Source organism: Caretta caretta, chromosome 19, assembly GCF_965140235.1.
Source record: "Caretta caretta isolate rCarCar2 chromosome 19, rCarCar1.hap1, whole genome shotgun sequence".
Classification (NCBI taxonomy): Eukaryota; Metazoa; Chordata; order Testudines; family Cheloniidae; genus Caretta; species Caretta caretta.
In genome coordinates this window covers 9,364,871-9,381,924 of record NC_134224.1, presented here as the reverse complement: position 1 = coordinate 9,381,924, position 17,054 = coordinate 9,364,871, and the positions used below count along the sequence as shown (strand labels likewise).

At 46.9% G+C, this 17,054-nt stretch overlaps 1 protein-coding gene across 1 annotated transcript in view; it reads right to left on the bottom strand.

Annotated features, from left to right (window-relative positions):
- The window catches only part of MAN1C1 (mannosidase alpha class 1C member 1), an 89,426-nt gene that overhangs the window by 15,016 nt on the left and 57,356 nt on the right, over positions 1-17,054 (bottom strand). The window contains exons 3-5 of the mRNA XM_075121348.1: positions 12,600-12,715; positions 9,342-9,422; positions 5,711-5,805 (exon numbers count right to left, since the gene is read on the bottom strand). Coding sequence (XP_074977449.1) covers positions 5,711-5,805; positions 9,342-9,422; positions 12,600-12,715 — 292 coding nt within the window. The remainder of the gene's footprint in view (positions 1-5,710; positions 5,806-9,341; positions 9,423-12,599; positions 12,716-17,054) is intronic.

Sequence of the window (17,054 nt, the reverse complement as noted above, 5' to 3'; positions counted from 1 at the left end):
CCTTTCCCTGCCCCAGCCCACTGCTATAAATTACAGCTCTCGGCAGTGATTCTGTCTCTCCCAAATCTACACAGACAAGAAAAGCGACCTATATCTTGAGGGACGGATCCCAAAATAGCCTCTGCAGGGAAGCTCAGCGGTTCTCTTTCCAGCAATGACACAGGCTTGATCCCTCAAGTACCATGATCCTCGGTAGATATTGACAATATTGCCTATTTCCAATCACGTGTCTTCCCTTTTTAAGGCAGCCAGAACCATCGCTGAAACTGGGGGAAACAACTAGACGGTGCCCGAACGCTTCTGTTAGAAGATAAGGATTTCTGCTATTGATCAAAGGCTAACGCTAATGACCTTTCACTGGAAAAATGTTATTCTTGTCTGAGAAATGTAGAAAACATTTTTAGGTGCAGAATTATTCCTTATGCTGCCAGAGAAAAGCAGCAAACCTTTCAGTAGACAGCATATTCCCCCGGTAATTTAAATTGATAGAGTATTCTTCTCTTTCTGTCCAAAGCTGGCTGCAAACTTTGCTGGGTGCAGTTCGAACAGCTGTCCCAGAAGTGATTGTATTTCAGCAGCAGGAATCCCACTGTCCATATTTGGAAGAAGTGCACGCTATACAGTAAAAGCCAGCTCATTTTGAGTGAGGTTAAATGCAGTATTAGTTTAATATCGGCTGTATCTACCATACAAGACTATATCCTGCCGTTGGACGGATGGCACTACTAAACGATCTCATGGGTGTTTCCTGTATCTGTCCACTAGGACCCTAATCATCATATTTTCTTTATCTGCTGCATTGAAAGAATAGGAAAATACGATCTCACAAACAGAAATCATCTAATAAGCCGCTGTGACGGATAGGGCAACTTCCTGCACAAACCTTCCTGAATGAAGTCTAAGTTCCTTAGATGTTCATTGTATTCAAAATGCAGATATTTATGTATTATTATGGGATTGTAGGTAATGTCTCGAGGGGGGAGATAGCTAGTGTAAGCCTGGGATGTGCTATGACTTTCAAAGGACTCTTTTAAACAATGTGCCTGACAAGAATGAACTTTCGGTTAAGTGGGTTTCCTAGGAAATCTCTTGGGGAAGATGAACGGAAATGTAGCCTCCCATCTCCAGTTACGCAAAGCCCCAGCCTTTTGAAGCTATGCCCTGGGGAAAGGTCTATTGTCTGCTGATCAGCTACTCCTGGAATCTCAAGAGCAAAGACCCCCGCTATATAAAAGACAGGCCAACTTGTCCAAAGGGGTTCTTGTTCTGAGCAAGAAGTGTTATGAACTCCTCACCACAAGAACTTCTCTGTGTGTGGCTGAATGATTGACTCCAACCAGAGTCTTCATTGGAGATGGAAATGATCTCTGGTCAGCTTATTAGCACGTATTTAGATTCTTTTATTGTTTTAATATGTTTTCTCTGGAATGCTTTTCACCTTAAGAATAAATGTGCTTGCTTAGGAAAAGCTGCATAGTACCTTACAACTGTGGGCAATTACACTGTTCATAGGCTTGGAAGAGAAAGCAAAGTTCAGCTGCTGGACATTTTGGCTGTCGGGCTTGCGGGGGAAATAACAGGCCGTTGTGCAGCCTGGAAATACTCTCGTCAGGAGGGAGTGAGATGCGTGTCTCACCTAAGACAGGTGACAGCTGGGAAAGGTTGAGAGTGGATGTTGTCTTTGGTGGACCAGGAAGAGGAATACAGGTGCAGTGGACCTGAACTGGGACAGCTGCTTCAAACTAGATATGTTCTGAATCAACTGGACAAGGCTAAAGACTGCGCTGGTTATGACAGAAGTACTCCGAGCTGACAGGAGTTGAAAGAAATAGCCTTGAAAATCTCCATCCCAAATGCTTTGAGTAGACCGTTGGTCCACCTTCACCAGCCCTCTGGATTGAAGACAAGCCGGAAGTGGGCCTCTGCAGAAAACATGTTCTAGCAGTAGAGCTCAAATGGACTTGGCCTTCCTCGCTAGCTTCTCTCCTAACAGCTGAGAAACATTCCTCCCAAAGACTGTCTTGACGATGACACTAGCCTTTAAGGTAAGGGAAGATGTGCAGCTCTAATAGTAACCTTATTCCAGAAAACACATACTGGTATTTAATAACGATCAAAAGTCTTTTAGCATCAGGCTGGGCATCTCCACAGAACTTTGCAAACAGAGACTAAGACAAAGCCCTTGCCCCGAAGTGCCAAAGTAGGAAAGAATCAAACACACAAGTCAAGATACAGGCTAATCACTCAGAGAGATTATTGCTTAGAGGGAAGGATGGGGTTTGAGGAGAGATGTGACGGGGGGATTGGGGTCTGGCAGGCAGGAACAGGAAAAGCCCAGAAGGCAGCAGAAGACAAAGCAGGAAGCCTGGAGTGCAAAAAAAGAGACCAAGGGATCAATAAGGAAAGGGGACTGGAGGGAGTGTGGGGACCCACTTGAGGGGGTAGAAAGGAAGGATGGAGGGCCAGAAAGGAGAATATTCCAGTAATCGAGACGACCAAGGCATGGGCCTGGGTTTCAGCAGTGGGAATAGTGATGAAAGGATGGATTTTGGTGCTATTAAAGAGGTAGGAGTTGCAGGATTTAGGAAGGGTCTGATCATGGGGGGAAAGGAAAGAGAAGAACTGAAGACTGCACTGAGGTGACAAACCAGGGACATGGGAAAGATGGTGGAAGTTGTTAATAATAGAGAAGGGGGAGCGTAGGAGAGGGATCTGGCAGTTCAGTATCAGAAAGAGTCAGTTTGAGATTGTGGAGGAATATCCAGGGGGAGACATCAGAGGCAGAAAGGGAGAGGTTGGCGCTAGAGAGCAAGTTATGGGAATGGTCTATGTAGAGAAACCCGTGGAAGTGGATGAGATCTCTAAGAGAGAAATGGTGCTAGAAGGCAGGGGCTAATGAGCACAGAACCTGAGGGTTCTCAACAGACAAGGGAAGAGTGATCAGCACTCAAAGGAGACGCTGGAGGAGTAGCCAGCAAGGTGGGAGGAGAATAAGGAGAGCAGAGTTATGAAGGCAAAGAAAGGAGAAAAAGCTAAAGAAGGGGTGATCAACTGTGTCAAAAGCAGAGCTATCAAAGAAGAACCACCATCCCTTGGCCTGAGAAAGGAAAAGGCTATTAGTGACTTTGGACCATAGTGTGGAGGCAGACTGCATTCGATCAAAGAGGGTGCAAGAGGAAAGGAAGCTGGAATAAACAGTATGCTCTAGGACCCTGGAACCAAATGGGCCGAGGGCGACGAGATGGTAGTTTAGAGAGGCTAGTGGGTGGAGGGACGGATTTTTCAAGACATGACAAGACAGAGCATTCGATGGCACAAGGGACGGGCAGGCACCCTGCAGGATTCAAGAGCGCAAGGGCAGGAGGTGACGCTGAAGTGGCTGGAGGAGATAAAGCCCTGGGAATAGAAGCAGCCTGGGTTAGCAGATCCTGGTTGCAAAAGTAGAAATAAAAGGGTTGAGAGACTGGGCTTTAGTTAGGGAAAAACCTTCTGTTGGTTTTGGCATCTGACTGGCTGGAAGTCTGTCCCGATATTCAGACTAAACAGCCCCTCTCTCAAGGTCATTCCATTGCTCCTACGTACACCTCCATGTATTGTATCCCACCGAACAACTCCTCTCATTCTGGGGAGCTTTCACCCTTCAAATGCAGGCTGTTTGTTACGTTCGAACCACAGCCAAGCTATACACATTTAGCTCTTTTCATCTTTGCTCCTACATAATTACTGGCGGCCCCCTAATCCGTTTCAGTGCTCTTCTCAGAGCTCTAGCCAGTAATGCAGACTCTTGCTTTTAGGAAGCCTCCGGCTATTTTGATTTTCTTCCGTATTAGCCAAGGTCATCAGCAAGATATTTCAGGGTGTCTGGGCAGATACACTCTGTCATCTTGATTGTCTTTGCAAACGGTAGAGTGAGGTACGGCATTTCTGCAAAAGGTGAGCCAGTGCGTGACCTTGTATTGAGGAAGAGGCACCACCTGAGACTTTCTCATCCAGCCAGGAAGCAGAATGTCATTCCTGGAAGGATACAATTAAGGTGGTGGAGACGTTCAAAGTTTTCATTGCACGGAGCGTTAAGCAGCGGGCGACAGTGACATTTGAGCAACGGATCACCCCGGGTTCCATGTTCAATGAAATCTCCCACTTTACAGGGAAAGGAACCCAATGGCAGATGTGGGGTAAAATGACCCCAGCTGCTACTCTGAGTGCTGTGGCAGGGAGGACGGAAGGGTTTTGTTAACTCATGTTGCCTAGTCTCTGTGCTGCAGCCTGTGTGCAGGTTTTAAAATCCCAGGGACTTTAGCTAGTTGGCATCAAAATGAGCCAACGAGTCCTGATGGGCAGGAAGTGTTGTGTAGTAGTTAGAACTGGGGACGGGGAATGAACGCTCCTGGTTTCCACTCCTGTCTCTTTGGTTATTTAACCTATCTGCCTCAGCTCCCCGCTTTATGTCACATACCTCAGAGGCGGTGTTGTAGCACTAAGGTCTGGTCTACACTGAAAACTTGCATTGGCACAGCTATGTCTCTCAGAGGTGTGAAAAATCCACCCCCCCAACAAGAGATGGGCTATGCCAACCTACCCCAGTGTAGACAGTGCTAGTTCAATGGAAGAAGAACCTAGCTACTGTCCCTCGGGGAGGTGGATTAGCTACAGCCAGGGGAGAACCCCTCCTGTCACTGTGGCGAGTTTCGCCACCGAAGCAGTTGAAGTGTAGATGTCGCCTAAGGGAATGTTGTGGAGTCTAGGCAGGCAGAAAACTACATGGGCTGCGGCTATTCATATAGATTTGGATACAAAACTGACATTTGCCACAAGGTCTATTTCTCAGCTTCCATGCATGGAGCCGCACAGATCCAGAAAAGTAGCCTCGTGCATCTAGCCTGGTGCACTGCAAAAACATGCAGAGCAAGCAGAGTTCTAAATGCAGGGCCCACCAAAAAAATTCAAAGGCAAATGTGAGTGGGAACATCCTGTTCCAATGGGGCGGCTCTGCCAGGAAGTGAAGGAAGAAAATGTGGACGGCTGAAAAAATTAATAAACCACAGCTGGATTTAATGTGAGTCACCCTTGATTACGGCCAAGATGCCGCCTGGAGTTTGAGTTGCCAAAACGAATATCCTCCAAGAGTCAGGGGGGGAGATGCTACAGAAAGATGCTAAAAGAATAACTGGATTAAACAAAATGAATACGTTCATGGAGAATAGGTCCATCAACAGCATTAGCCAAGATGGTCTGGGACACAACCCCGGGCTCAGGGCAACCCTAAATCTCTAATTACTAGAGGCTGGGTGTGGAAGAAAAGGATGGATCTCACCATAATCTCCCTGTTCTGTACACTTCTCCTGAAGCTCTGGCCCCAGTGCTGAGACAGGATGCTGGGCAAAATGGACCATGGTCTGACCCAGTATAGCAGCTCTTATGTTCTTAGAGGCAAAATACCCCTGAGGAACAGTTGTTACTCCTTTACAAGTGTTCAGTACATAAATCATAGAATCTCAGGAGGTCATCTAGCCCAACCCCCTGCTCAAAGCAGGACCAATCCCCAACTAAATCATCCAAATATCCCACTCCCCCCGATCCCTAAATGGCCCCCTCAAGGATTGAACACACAACCCTGGGTTTAGCAGGTCAATGCTCAAACCACTGAGCTATCCCTCCTCCCCAGTAAGACCTACTGCTAACGATGGGAAAATAATGAGGTGTGTCTTGCCTGCCCAGATTTATGACACCTCGTGGGATACCAGTGGGGGTGTTAAAGGCTGGTAGAAGTTTCTCTCCAAGTTCTAGAGCTTTGCTCTTGAATACCTGTTAGACAAAAAGAGGAAAAGAGAGTTAAAATATACATTGTATTGCTTGCTAGTATCAGTCATGCTGGTTTTCTTAAACTTCACTTTTCCATACACTCCCAGACAGACACAAGTTATAAAGTGGGTAAGAATGATGGGACATTACAGGGCTTTCATTTCCAAATAGTGGGGTAGCCCTAGGCCTACATATTGGGATGGGCCTGAACCAAACCCCATGAGGAAGTTTTGATCTGAACCAGAATTTATATATGGCCCCTGGAGATCCACAACAGACCAGTCTAAAATCCTGGATCCAAACGGGCCTCAGACTTTGGATCTGGATGTGAGCTTTGCAGCGTCGGCTCACGTTACAGTAGAGGAGATCTCCCTTTCTAACCAAATTACAGGATCAGTTCTGTTAACTTCTGACTCAGAGTCCTGGGTTAATGAGTTCGAAAGTTCCCAGCTGGAATATAACTGGCATTAGGACATTTGTCAGTTTCAGGGCACTGGGGTTTGTGTGAACCCTTTTCCTTTTCCCTTGGTTTTGGTTCTTATGGACACACTCCTTGTGAGTTTTACTCTGAACCCAGAAATTCAAAGTTAAACAGCCAAAACGGCCAAGTTTTGCCCTATTACGGGACAAACCCACCATGTTTTCCATGGCTTCCTCATGAAACCAGAGATCATCCCAGGATCATTAAGTGAGCTCGGCTTGGGCTTGGGGTTTCATTGTCCTAGTTCTGCACAGCTCTAACCACTCTCAAAGCTGTGTGCTTCCCACTGCCTAGAGAGCTTAGTGTCTGCATATGTAAAGCCACCCATTGCTACATCCAGCTGTTCTCTTGAATTTCTGAAACCTTCTAAGTACTTTCCCTTGGAACTTGAAGCCAAGTTCTGCATTAGATGGGGGAATAGTAGATAAACTGGATTAAGCATCTGTATCTTGCTGTGCTAAAACGTGAGATCTGCCCACATGGCACAGATCTCCAGTCCCTAAGCTCCTGGAACTGCTCCTTTAACCTACTGAGCAAAGACCAATTTCTTGGGTCAAAGGTCTCCACTTCTAATGCTGCTGGCTGCTCTAACACCAATGATGGGCAGCTGGCTAGTAGCTTTGCTCAGAGTACTGTTACAAGAACACGCCCTTCTGGGTTGATTTGAGTTGATCTTGCAAAGCATGGCTTTGGGGACAAAGGGTCCCCTTTTAAGAACTTGTTGTGGGATGGTGGGGGAAAACAGAAGTGAAGACATCAAAATTAAAGCAGATTTCTAAGGATGAAGCATGCTATGGTTTACAAAGCAAGTTGCTGGTAGCTCACATGACTTCTAATTTCAAGAACACATATTTTATACACACATACACTCCTTTAAGTGCAACTATTTTCCAGAGAGGATCCCTGGCCTCATCATGGCTAAGTTATCACCCTTTCCATTCCTAATTTCCGAGTTATGGGCTTTCTAATCAAATGATAGCTTATGGGGGCTGGTTGCACAAAGCCGCCAGACACAATTATTTTGGGACAAACTGATACAAGCAATAATCTGCGCTCAAGAGATTTGTCTTGAGCAAGAGAAGCCTGTAAGTGACAAGAGATCAAGCACAAGCCTTCTACCTCTAACCTCCCTAGTTCAGTCCAAGTTGTCACAACAGTTCTAAGAAAGCAAGACATTATTGCTCTGAGAAATACAGCATGGAGGAAACCCAAACTTGCCCATGGGCTTTGAGGCCTTTGTCACAGTAGAGGAAGGTATAGGGAGCTGGTTCAGAAGGGAAAACCATGAGGAAGTGACTAGATTATTGAGGGGGGAGGCACTGAACTGACACAGGACAGACACTGACCTGTCTGCTGAGCTCACTCTCTAGCCTGCTGCCCAAGCTTTACGGTTTCGTGGCCTCTCTTCCTTCTCTGTCAAGTTGAAGTCAATGGAAGCTGTGAGCATGAGGGGCTGCAGCACAAGGCACCAGATCTTTGAGAGTTTTCCCAGCAGGGAAATCCCAGGAGGAACAAATTCCTGTAACTCATCCAAAATGCAGCCTTAATTATGGAGCTTCTCCCAGGTCTCCACAAATCACTGGCATCACAATGTAAGGACTAGTCATTTCCTCCTATCATGGGCAGCTCCCTCCAGCAGAAGCCGCCGGCCTGTAGCAATATGGGAGTTGCTTGAAAAGGTTATTTACTTGTTGCTTAAGGCCCAATCCTGCAGCCGTATGCTAGCAGAACTCCCATTGAGATCAGTGGGATCAGGCCTTCTGTTTGCCTGAGATATTCAGGGTAGAGGAGTAATCTCTTGATCTCCCCACATCTGGTTTTTAAATTCCAGCACAGCTATATTATGAGACAGGTTATGTGTTAAGATATGGCCTACGTTTGGGAGGGATAGGTGGGAGAAAGAGAGAGCAGTGTTTTCAGTAGGAATCTTCTGATTTAGCCAGAATTCGTTGCGGGCCTAGTGCTCATTGGAACGCTGCTCCACCACCCTCGGAAAGGGGTGCCTTTCCCCAGAGGTCAACTCAACTCTGCTGGCTGAGTGGGGAAACCAGGGGTTGGGGCAGTTCTACCAAACGTACTTGCTTGGATCAGTCCTTGTGTAACCCTGTGGTGAGCGTGTGTTACAAATCCCCCTCTGTGCTGATCCACATAGGATAGGAGTTGTTACCACCCCCACCTACGAAGCCACGGCTCTTCAGCTCAAGCTGCTGCAATTCAGACAGATATCTGGCTCAATCCCCAGTGTGTTGACCATGGGGGTGGTTGTCACATCAGTCACTTCCTCTTCCCAAAGGAAGCTGATGGCTCAAATCCCAGATGAATCCTCATGTATGGCCAGCCCTCTGGGTTCACACATGGGGATTGAATCGGGAACCTCCGGAGCTAAAAGCGTGAGTTTTGACAATCTGAGTTAAAGAGCCATGGCCCGGTAGCTGGGGGTTGTAACAGACTCATATCCACTGCGTACTGGCACAGAGGGGAGCTTGTAACACACACTCACCAGTCCATGACATTTGCACACTAAAGAAAGGCTCCTTGCACATGGATGGCGTTAGCCACAGCCTGGCTCCCTGCTTTATCAGTGCAAACTTTTGCTACACAAAAAATAGAACACTAATTTGGGGTTTTCACAAATAGCTGCCACCAATAAGCTAACACTTAGCCTGCGGGGCTATTTGGAGCGACCCCAAAGTTTGCGCTATTGCCTATATTTAGGCTACAAAGTAACAAGGACTGAGGGAAAGGCAAAGATCACTGCAAATGCATTTCAGTGGGGACCAATGCACCAAGCTGAAAAACGATCTTGCTAAAATTGTCCGTTGGAGAAAAGATCTTTATAGATGAGCCAGGCATGGCAAGCATAAGGTAATTGTGTGAGACTTAATTAAAAGACTGTTAGTGGGAGTTCAATATTCATAAAAAACAGGTTTAGCCTCTTGTTACAGAGGGATTATTTTATGTTCAGTTGAGCACCGCTGGGAGCAGCCCTATCCAGAAATACACCTGCACATTCATTATTTGAGACAGTGAGAGATATGCAGGATGTGTGGAAACAAACCTCTTCACCGGTTAGGTAGTACGTCGTCAAGAGCCCTCCGACATAACGAATGTTCACTTCGAACAAGGACGCTTCTCCATTCTGAAAAGATCATCATCAGATAGTAACTGGAAGGTACAAGTGAAGCCTTACAGCAACCATGCAGACATAGGACCAGTGAGAGTGCCTTGGAATAATTCTAGGCACGTTCACAAAACTCTGCAATCCTATTCACAGTTTAATAACACTTTGCCTTTTTCTGGCATCTTTCATCTAGGATCTCAAAGAGCTTTATACATGAAGCCGCACAACCCCCTAGGAGGTAGCTTAAGTGAGCTATCGGGATCACTTTGTTACCACTGAAATGGTTTCTGGGTAAAACGCAGCAGCTGTTTAATAGCAGTGAAACACTACCCAACAGATTACGAAAGAAAGCGTGAGGAAGTGTACTTCCTCCAGTTGAAAATGAAAAGGCAATGCAGGCAGCCAGAAAATAGTTACGTACGTTGGAAGCTGGACAGGACGCTGGAGTTAACATCTCTATTCTTACAAGAAGGGCAGAGAGATTTCGAGAGCCCACAAGAAGTCAGGACTGTTTTGAATGGCCAAAAGATGGCACCCTCCTGTACTGAGCCTTCTCGCACCATACGGGAGCATTCCTTCAGCACTGACTCAGCGGGCAGAGTGCCACCTTGTGCATCACCACAACAACTTCCTGGCGTGGCCAGATGTTCTCTGGAGGTCTCCCATTCAAGGACTTACCAGGCTCAACCCTACTTGGTTTGTAAGACCTGACAGGACCACAGCCCAGGATGGCACAGCTGCTGCCACACTGAGTGGCAGACAAACAAACCAGTGCCCAGGTGCCCTGCTAGGAGATGGTGAACATGCAGTGATGTGGTTCACTGAACCTCCCAGGAAGCCACTCACCTGGAACGAGTTAAGATCTATTTTATTCCAGGTCCCGATCAGCAAATGTCAAAGCAATTGCCTTCAAACTGTGCTCCTAGACTGTGAACCTGCCAGGCAAATTATTTCTTCCTCTCAGATAAACACATAAAACTACCAACAGGAGGCTCTTACAAGAGCGCAGCATTTTCCGCGAATGGGATAGAGGGATAGGAATTCTTTACCCACTGCATTAATCTGGCTCTTCCAACAATCCCACTGGGTTACATATGAAAACAGAGGTCTTCTCCCAGGGAAGGCTGGAAGGATCAGAGACACAATGTGCCATCCAGAGAGGGAGGCAAAAGCCAAAGGAAGCAGCTCAAGATCACGCAGGAAGTGACAGTACTGTAAAGGGGGAGAGAGAGGGAGAACCTGGAAAAGGCTGGACTGGAAGGAGGAGAGAAAGCAAAAGATCCAGGTTGGGAAATAAAATCAGTGGACCTAATATAGCTGCAAATAGCAATTAATGATTTGTTTGCTGGGCGCTGGTTCTTAGGCTATCAATTAACCAGGGTCATGGAACACTGCTGTACACACAGCCTGCTGCTGGTTAACACGGTCGTCCGTGCTGCATTCCTTTTAGAGTTTGGGGATTATTTTTGTCCCTCAGCCTCCCTGTCTCATGCTTCTCTAAGCAAACTTGCTCTTCCCACATAGTCAGTGGTCTGTCTAGGTATCTACACCACACTTACCACTTGTCAGTAAATCCAAACAGCTGCTCTGCCACAGACCTGAACTGTCTCTTCTTTCCCCACTGCCTGAGTCAGGCCCACCCTGCCGCATCTAGTTGCTGAGAGTTCCACCACCCCTGAAGACAGCAGCTCTCCGGGGGGGACCTTGGTTGCAGAGGGGCCGCCCGTCAGAGAGTTTGGGTCCAGCCCACTGAACGCTTTAAAAGGCAAGACCGGTACCTCCAGCTTGACTGTGTTTTATGGGCAGCCAGTGGAACAAACAGCACTGGAGTGACATGTTGCTGACAGCTGATAATCCAGCTTCCTCTGTTGAGACGGTTTGCTTTGTAGCTCTGAAACTGTTTTTACTCCCCATGCTGGCAAATTATCTCAGCAGCAAATGTGGCTACTTTTGAAATGACACCCTCTCCTTCCTTGTCATTTCTCTCTTAAGCCTCGCACTGAATTCCCCTCTCCAGTCAAGGCCACCATCCCACTCCTGCCTGTCTAAGTCAGCTTCTTGTCTCAAAGCCAATTTTTAATTAATTTCAACCCTTCTCTCCCTGCACTGCACATCTGACCCCAGTGATCAATCAATAACATTCATTTTAGTCTTTGCCGATCAATCTATTGTGTGGGCCAGGAGTAAAAGCTTTTGTCAAATCCAGATAAATTATCTCCCCATTGATTTTGTCCCTTGTTTATCGATTCAGTAACATACTTAAAAGCATTCAAGCTGATATATCAGATGTGATCTTCCTATTATGAATCCATGATGGCCATCCCTTCCCAAATGATACTTTTCTAAAAAGGCAGCTGCATTCATTTTTCACATGGGGAAAACCATTTTTCCCCATGTACTAACTAGGACAGACATAAAGAAATTAAAATTTTAATGGCATTTTGAGCTTAATGGCTTCCATAGACCACGTCAGGCTGTGGTCCCGTCTCGCAAGCGAAGAACCACTCCGTATGTAAATGGGAGACCTTCACGGAAGATACAGGAAGGAGTGCTGGCCATTCTGTAGGTGGAGCTCCTCATTTTTCATACTTATCCAGTGTCCCAGCAGTGTGGTTGGGGTCAGGCCTATCGAGAGAAATTTGGGACCCCACCCCCTTCCCTTTCACTTTATTGACACAGATGTTACAAACATTTTGGGGTCCCCCACAACTTAAGGCCCTGGCACAATTGTCCCTCTCCCCCCCTCCCCTTCCCGTTAGCTTTGGAGTCCTGTGCTCCTTTGAATAACACATAGAGGTACTGGTCAATAATTTATAAGGAGGGGTGTCAAAAAAATCCCCTCCCTAAGAGCAGGGTGATCAGTCTATAATTTGCGGAAAGAAAACCTGATATCATGGGGAGGGGGTTCAATCTGGGGGACATATGCTGGAGGTCTCCTGTTCACACTGATCAATCTTCCTTGGAGTGTCAAAAATTAGAGATGGAAATTTTCTAACAGAAAGAGCATTACCCCCTGTTCAGGCTAATTCCGCGGTAGACCTCAGGAATGAAGGATGGCTGCAGGAATCACTGGGTGGAGTTCTGTGCTCTGTGCTGTGCAGGGGGTTAGTTGGATCACAATGTTCCCTTCTGGACTTGCAATCTATGAATCTGACTCATTGTCCCTTGCACTGACATTTTCAATTACTGACTCACCACATTCAAGTCCAAGCTCTTCTCCACCCAGCTTTTCGCTTCTTGGAATTCCTCCCCAAGCTCCATGATGTACAGAGTATCTAAGGCATCCACTATGGTAGCCCCTCGAAGGCCCCCTGTATCGGCAAACAAAGAACAACTTGTTTAAATCTTATTCACCTTCCGTTTTTGGATATCAGGTTCATTTTCATTTCACCCTTTTAACACTAAAGGGGACTGTGCACGTTGGGAGAGGTGTCAACCTTTTAACACTCTCCCTCCCTGTTTCCAGCTTTAACGATGGGGTAAAACAATAGCATGTTTGGACAGGATGAGAGCAATCGCTGAGATGAGGTAAAGGACTGCAACGGTACACGGCTGTATACTAGACGCAGCCCACACCAGAACTCCAGGTGGGAACTCCGCTGAACTTTGGGAATGTTCCGCTTGGCATTTGGACCTGAATTAAATGGACCGAGGCTGTGCAAGGAGCTTGGACCAAAGGCTTTCCAACAGGACTAGTGAGTTTGGGATCTTTAAAAGGGGCCTGATTTTCAGAGGGCAGAAAAATGGGCCCGAAGTTGGGCACCCAAAATCACTAGTCACATCTGCAAATCTTGGCCTTATTTTCCAGTTCTGGAATGTGCCTGCAATCAGGACAGCTTGTGACATTTCAGCCCAGCAGATGCAAAGCCTTGCCCTGACTTGGCTACATACCCAAACTGCAGCCTCTCTCTAATCTGGGTCTGAAACACAGTTGCCCAGCTCCCCAGTGAGGTCATCACCAAACATGCATAGGCTGCCAGGGACCACTGTGCTAGCCAGCGTGACCACAGAGGATGACGTTGCAACAGTCATCATGTGGTGATGTCCCTGGATCTGGATCAGTCCTGCAAGTCCACCAGGTAAGGTCCGGGCCTGCACCCCTTCGTGTGTCAATGGCGAGTTTGAGAACCCAGTGCGTGCGTGGGGGGGTTTCCGTCCATCCTGGCGACACGGCTGAAGAGCAGGCATGCAACGTACAACGCAATAAAATGAATGACTGAAGCGAGGCCAGAAGGCATCATAGTGTCTGTGTACAATGGCAGAAGATCTTGCACTGTGTGTGGCAACTACAAGCCAATCTCATTGTTTTCGGTCTTTGTTCATGTTCTGCTTGGTAGGATACAGCTGCTCCTTCACAGACTTTGTCATCCGCAGCAGTCAGGTTTCACGGCAGGACTGTCCACAATGGACGCTGGACTTACCCTTTGGATTCTGGCTGAGATAGCACGTGCTTAGCACCCACCGGCAGCCAAGCTCCCCTCCCTTCTCCCCCCAGTGCCTCCTGCCCACCGCAGATCAGCTGTTCTGCAGCATGCAGGAGGCACTGGGAGGGAAGGGGGAGGAGAGGGGATGGGGCACGCTCGGGGGAGGGGGCAGAACTGGGCTGGAAGAGGTGGGTCTGGGGCAGAGCAGGAAGAGGCGGGGCGGGGTCTTGGGGGAAGAGGTGGAGTGGTGGCAGGGTCTGGGGCGGAGTGGGGGCGGGAAAAGGTGGGGCGGGGGCTTAGCGGGGTTGAGCACCCCCAGGGCAAGTTGAAAGCCAGCCCCTGTGTTGGCTGAACTGTACAGAGGATTTAACCAATCTGCTTCATGTGGCACACAGAATCGACCTCAAAGTGGCTTTCAGCTCAGTCAGCACTTTGGCTTGCACTGAAAGGAGCTGGTGTTCGAAATGTTCTGCTAAATCTAGTATATGATCTTCACACTGATATTGGTGTGAAAGTGTGCCTTGGTTCGTGACTTTTGCCACATTTCTACATAACCTCAGGTGTGCCGCAGGGATACATTCTCCTCCAGGCACTATTCTGTCGAGCTACTCACTGGATGTTAGGACTTGCTGTTCCTCTCATCGAAACCAAGGTTGGTCAAGAAGTGCTTCCAACCCAGACTATGCCGATGACACTGCCTTGCTTGTGGAGAAGTCACAAAATTTCAGCCCCGCTCACCACGGTCTCCAAGACGGCACCCCCACTGTGAGATTGAACATCTCATGACAGAAGACCAAGGTCCAGAACTTTGGAGCTGGGCCACCAGAACCCCTGGCGCAGGTGGGGTTGAGTACCATGGAGAACTGCTTGGTGAGGGCCAAGAACAATACTTCAATTTCTGAAAGACGATACTCAAGATAAAGTAATATTAATATATTGTTTGTTCTGTGGAACACTAAGCCTACATTTGCGGCATGCGGTGACTCATGGTTTCCCACTACAAATGTATGATATATGGCATTAGGTGGCAGCAGCTTGATTAAAAATGAAGCCCTTGGACGCTTAACAGAGACTTGGTGAGCTCAAGGGAGAGCTCCACTCACTTAACTAACAGAATGAATTGTTATCCGTGAGTGTGCCCATTTTTCTCCAGCAGAGGGCAATGAGGCGTATGCAGACTAAGCACAGTCCCTCACAAATACTTGGATCTGCCATGTCAACCACGTAAAAACCCATGTCAGACTTTCCGTATAAAGTAATTGGGACTACACAGGAAGACTTTCAACAAAAGACAGCGACATTGTATCCTGTGCTGAGATGTGGAATGGTGATACGTGGAACTGTATCCCATGCAAGCTGGGATCAGTGTGATTTAAATAGTTCAGTACTGTGAACAGCAGCAGAGATATGGTCTCACAGGATCTCAGTGACACAGTTTCATTTCTGGTGGCTGAGAGTCCCTAAAAGTCCATCTAGTCATCAGAAGGCAACGCAGCAGGGGAGGTGAAAGAGAACATGGGTCACTGGTCTGTGTGCATGGACTTTGAGATTGGAGGCCATCGTTTTCCTTCGTAACCAAATATACACAGCTCTTCACTTGGAAGCTACCCATTACCCAGCCCCCAAAAGGCAAATGAAAGCTTCTCCATCATTTCCTGCATTTTCCTGAATGCCCACTGGAGTGTAGTTACTGGTTTGCCCTTACGTCAAGATTAGAGGCACACAAGCATTGCTTCATTGCTGTCACAGCTCTGTCCTTTGTCCTAAGAGAACTGGACCGCAGGGGTGGGTGGCCAGATTCAGCATTCGTTTCTGCAGAGGGTGATGCTGCTGGTGACAACTCTCTTGAATACTGCGTGCAGATGTGGTTGCCCCATCTCAAAAAAAAATATATTGGAATTGGAAAAGGTTCAGCAAAAGGCAACAAAAATGATTAGGGGTATGGAACGGCTTCCGTATGGGGAGAGATTAATAAGAATGGGACTTTTTAGCTTGGAAAAGAGACGATTAAGGGGGGGATAGAATTGAGGCCTATAAAATCATGACTGGTGTGGAGAAAGTAAATAAGGAAATGTTATTTACTCCTTCTCAGAACACAAGAACTAGGGGTCACCAAATGAAATTAATAGGCAGCAGATTTAAAGCAAATAAAAGGAAGTATTTCTTCATACAAGGCACAACGTCAACCTGTGGAACTCTTTGCCAGAGGATGTTGTGAAGGCCAAGACCACAACAGGGTTCAAAAAAGAACTAGATAAATTCATAGAGGATAGGTCCATCAATGGCTATTAGCCAGGCTGGGCAGGGATGGTGTCCCTAGCCTCTGTTTGCCAGAAGCTGGGAGTGGGCTACAGGGGATGGATCACTTGATGATTCCCTGTTCTGTTCATTCCCTCTGGGGCACCTGGCATGGGCCACTGTCAGAAGACAGGATACTGGGCTAGATGGACCTTTGGTCTGACCCAGTAGGGCCGTTCTTATATACCACCATTGCCCTTTCCCTCCTAACCACAAAGCCTCAAATACTCGACTGATATCCAGGAGCTTTCAGGAGGGATGCTGCTGCTTTGGCTCAACTTCTTCGTCTCACATTTTAAATCAATTATATTAAACTAAAAATGGGTCTCAGCCACAAATGCCAGGTCCAGGTCAGAACTTTCCTAGAAAGCATTCATACTGGGACCGAACATTTTGAGTGCCCTCTAGTGGTGGTTCTAATTATAGTACTACTTAGTACAAGAAACAACTGTTGGATTACACCCAGAAACCTTCACAGGAAGTGGGGTATATTGGTAAGTTGGAGAGCGGGGGAAACGTGGAAATATGGGAACAGTTAGCAACAAACCTTGAGATCTCAGTCTTTCTTTATTTAAAAAATAATCCCCGGGGCAGACGACATATCATATTTCCCAAAAGGCAGGTGATCAGATCTAGATGTTTAGTTTGGACCAATTTCTATTTTAAATATTCCTGATCTGGAGAAAGGGGTAAACAGTGAGATGGCAAAGTTTGCAGATGATACTAAACTGCTCAAGATAGTTAAGACCAAAGCAGACTGTGAAGAACTTCAAAAAGATCTCACAAAACTAAGTGATTGGGCAACAAAATGGCAAATGAAATTTAATGTGGATAAATGTAAAGTAATGCACATTGGAAAAAATAACCCCAATTATACATACAACATGATAGGGGCTAATTTAGCTACAACTAATCAGGAAAGAGATCT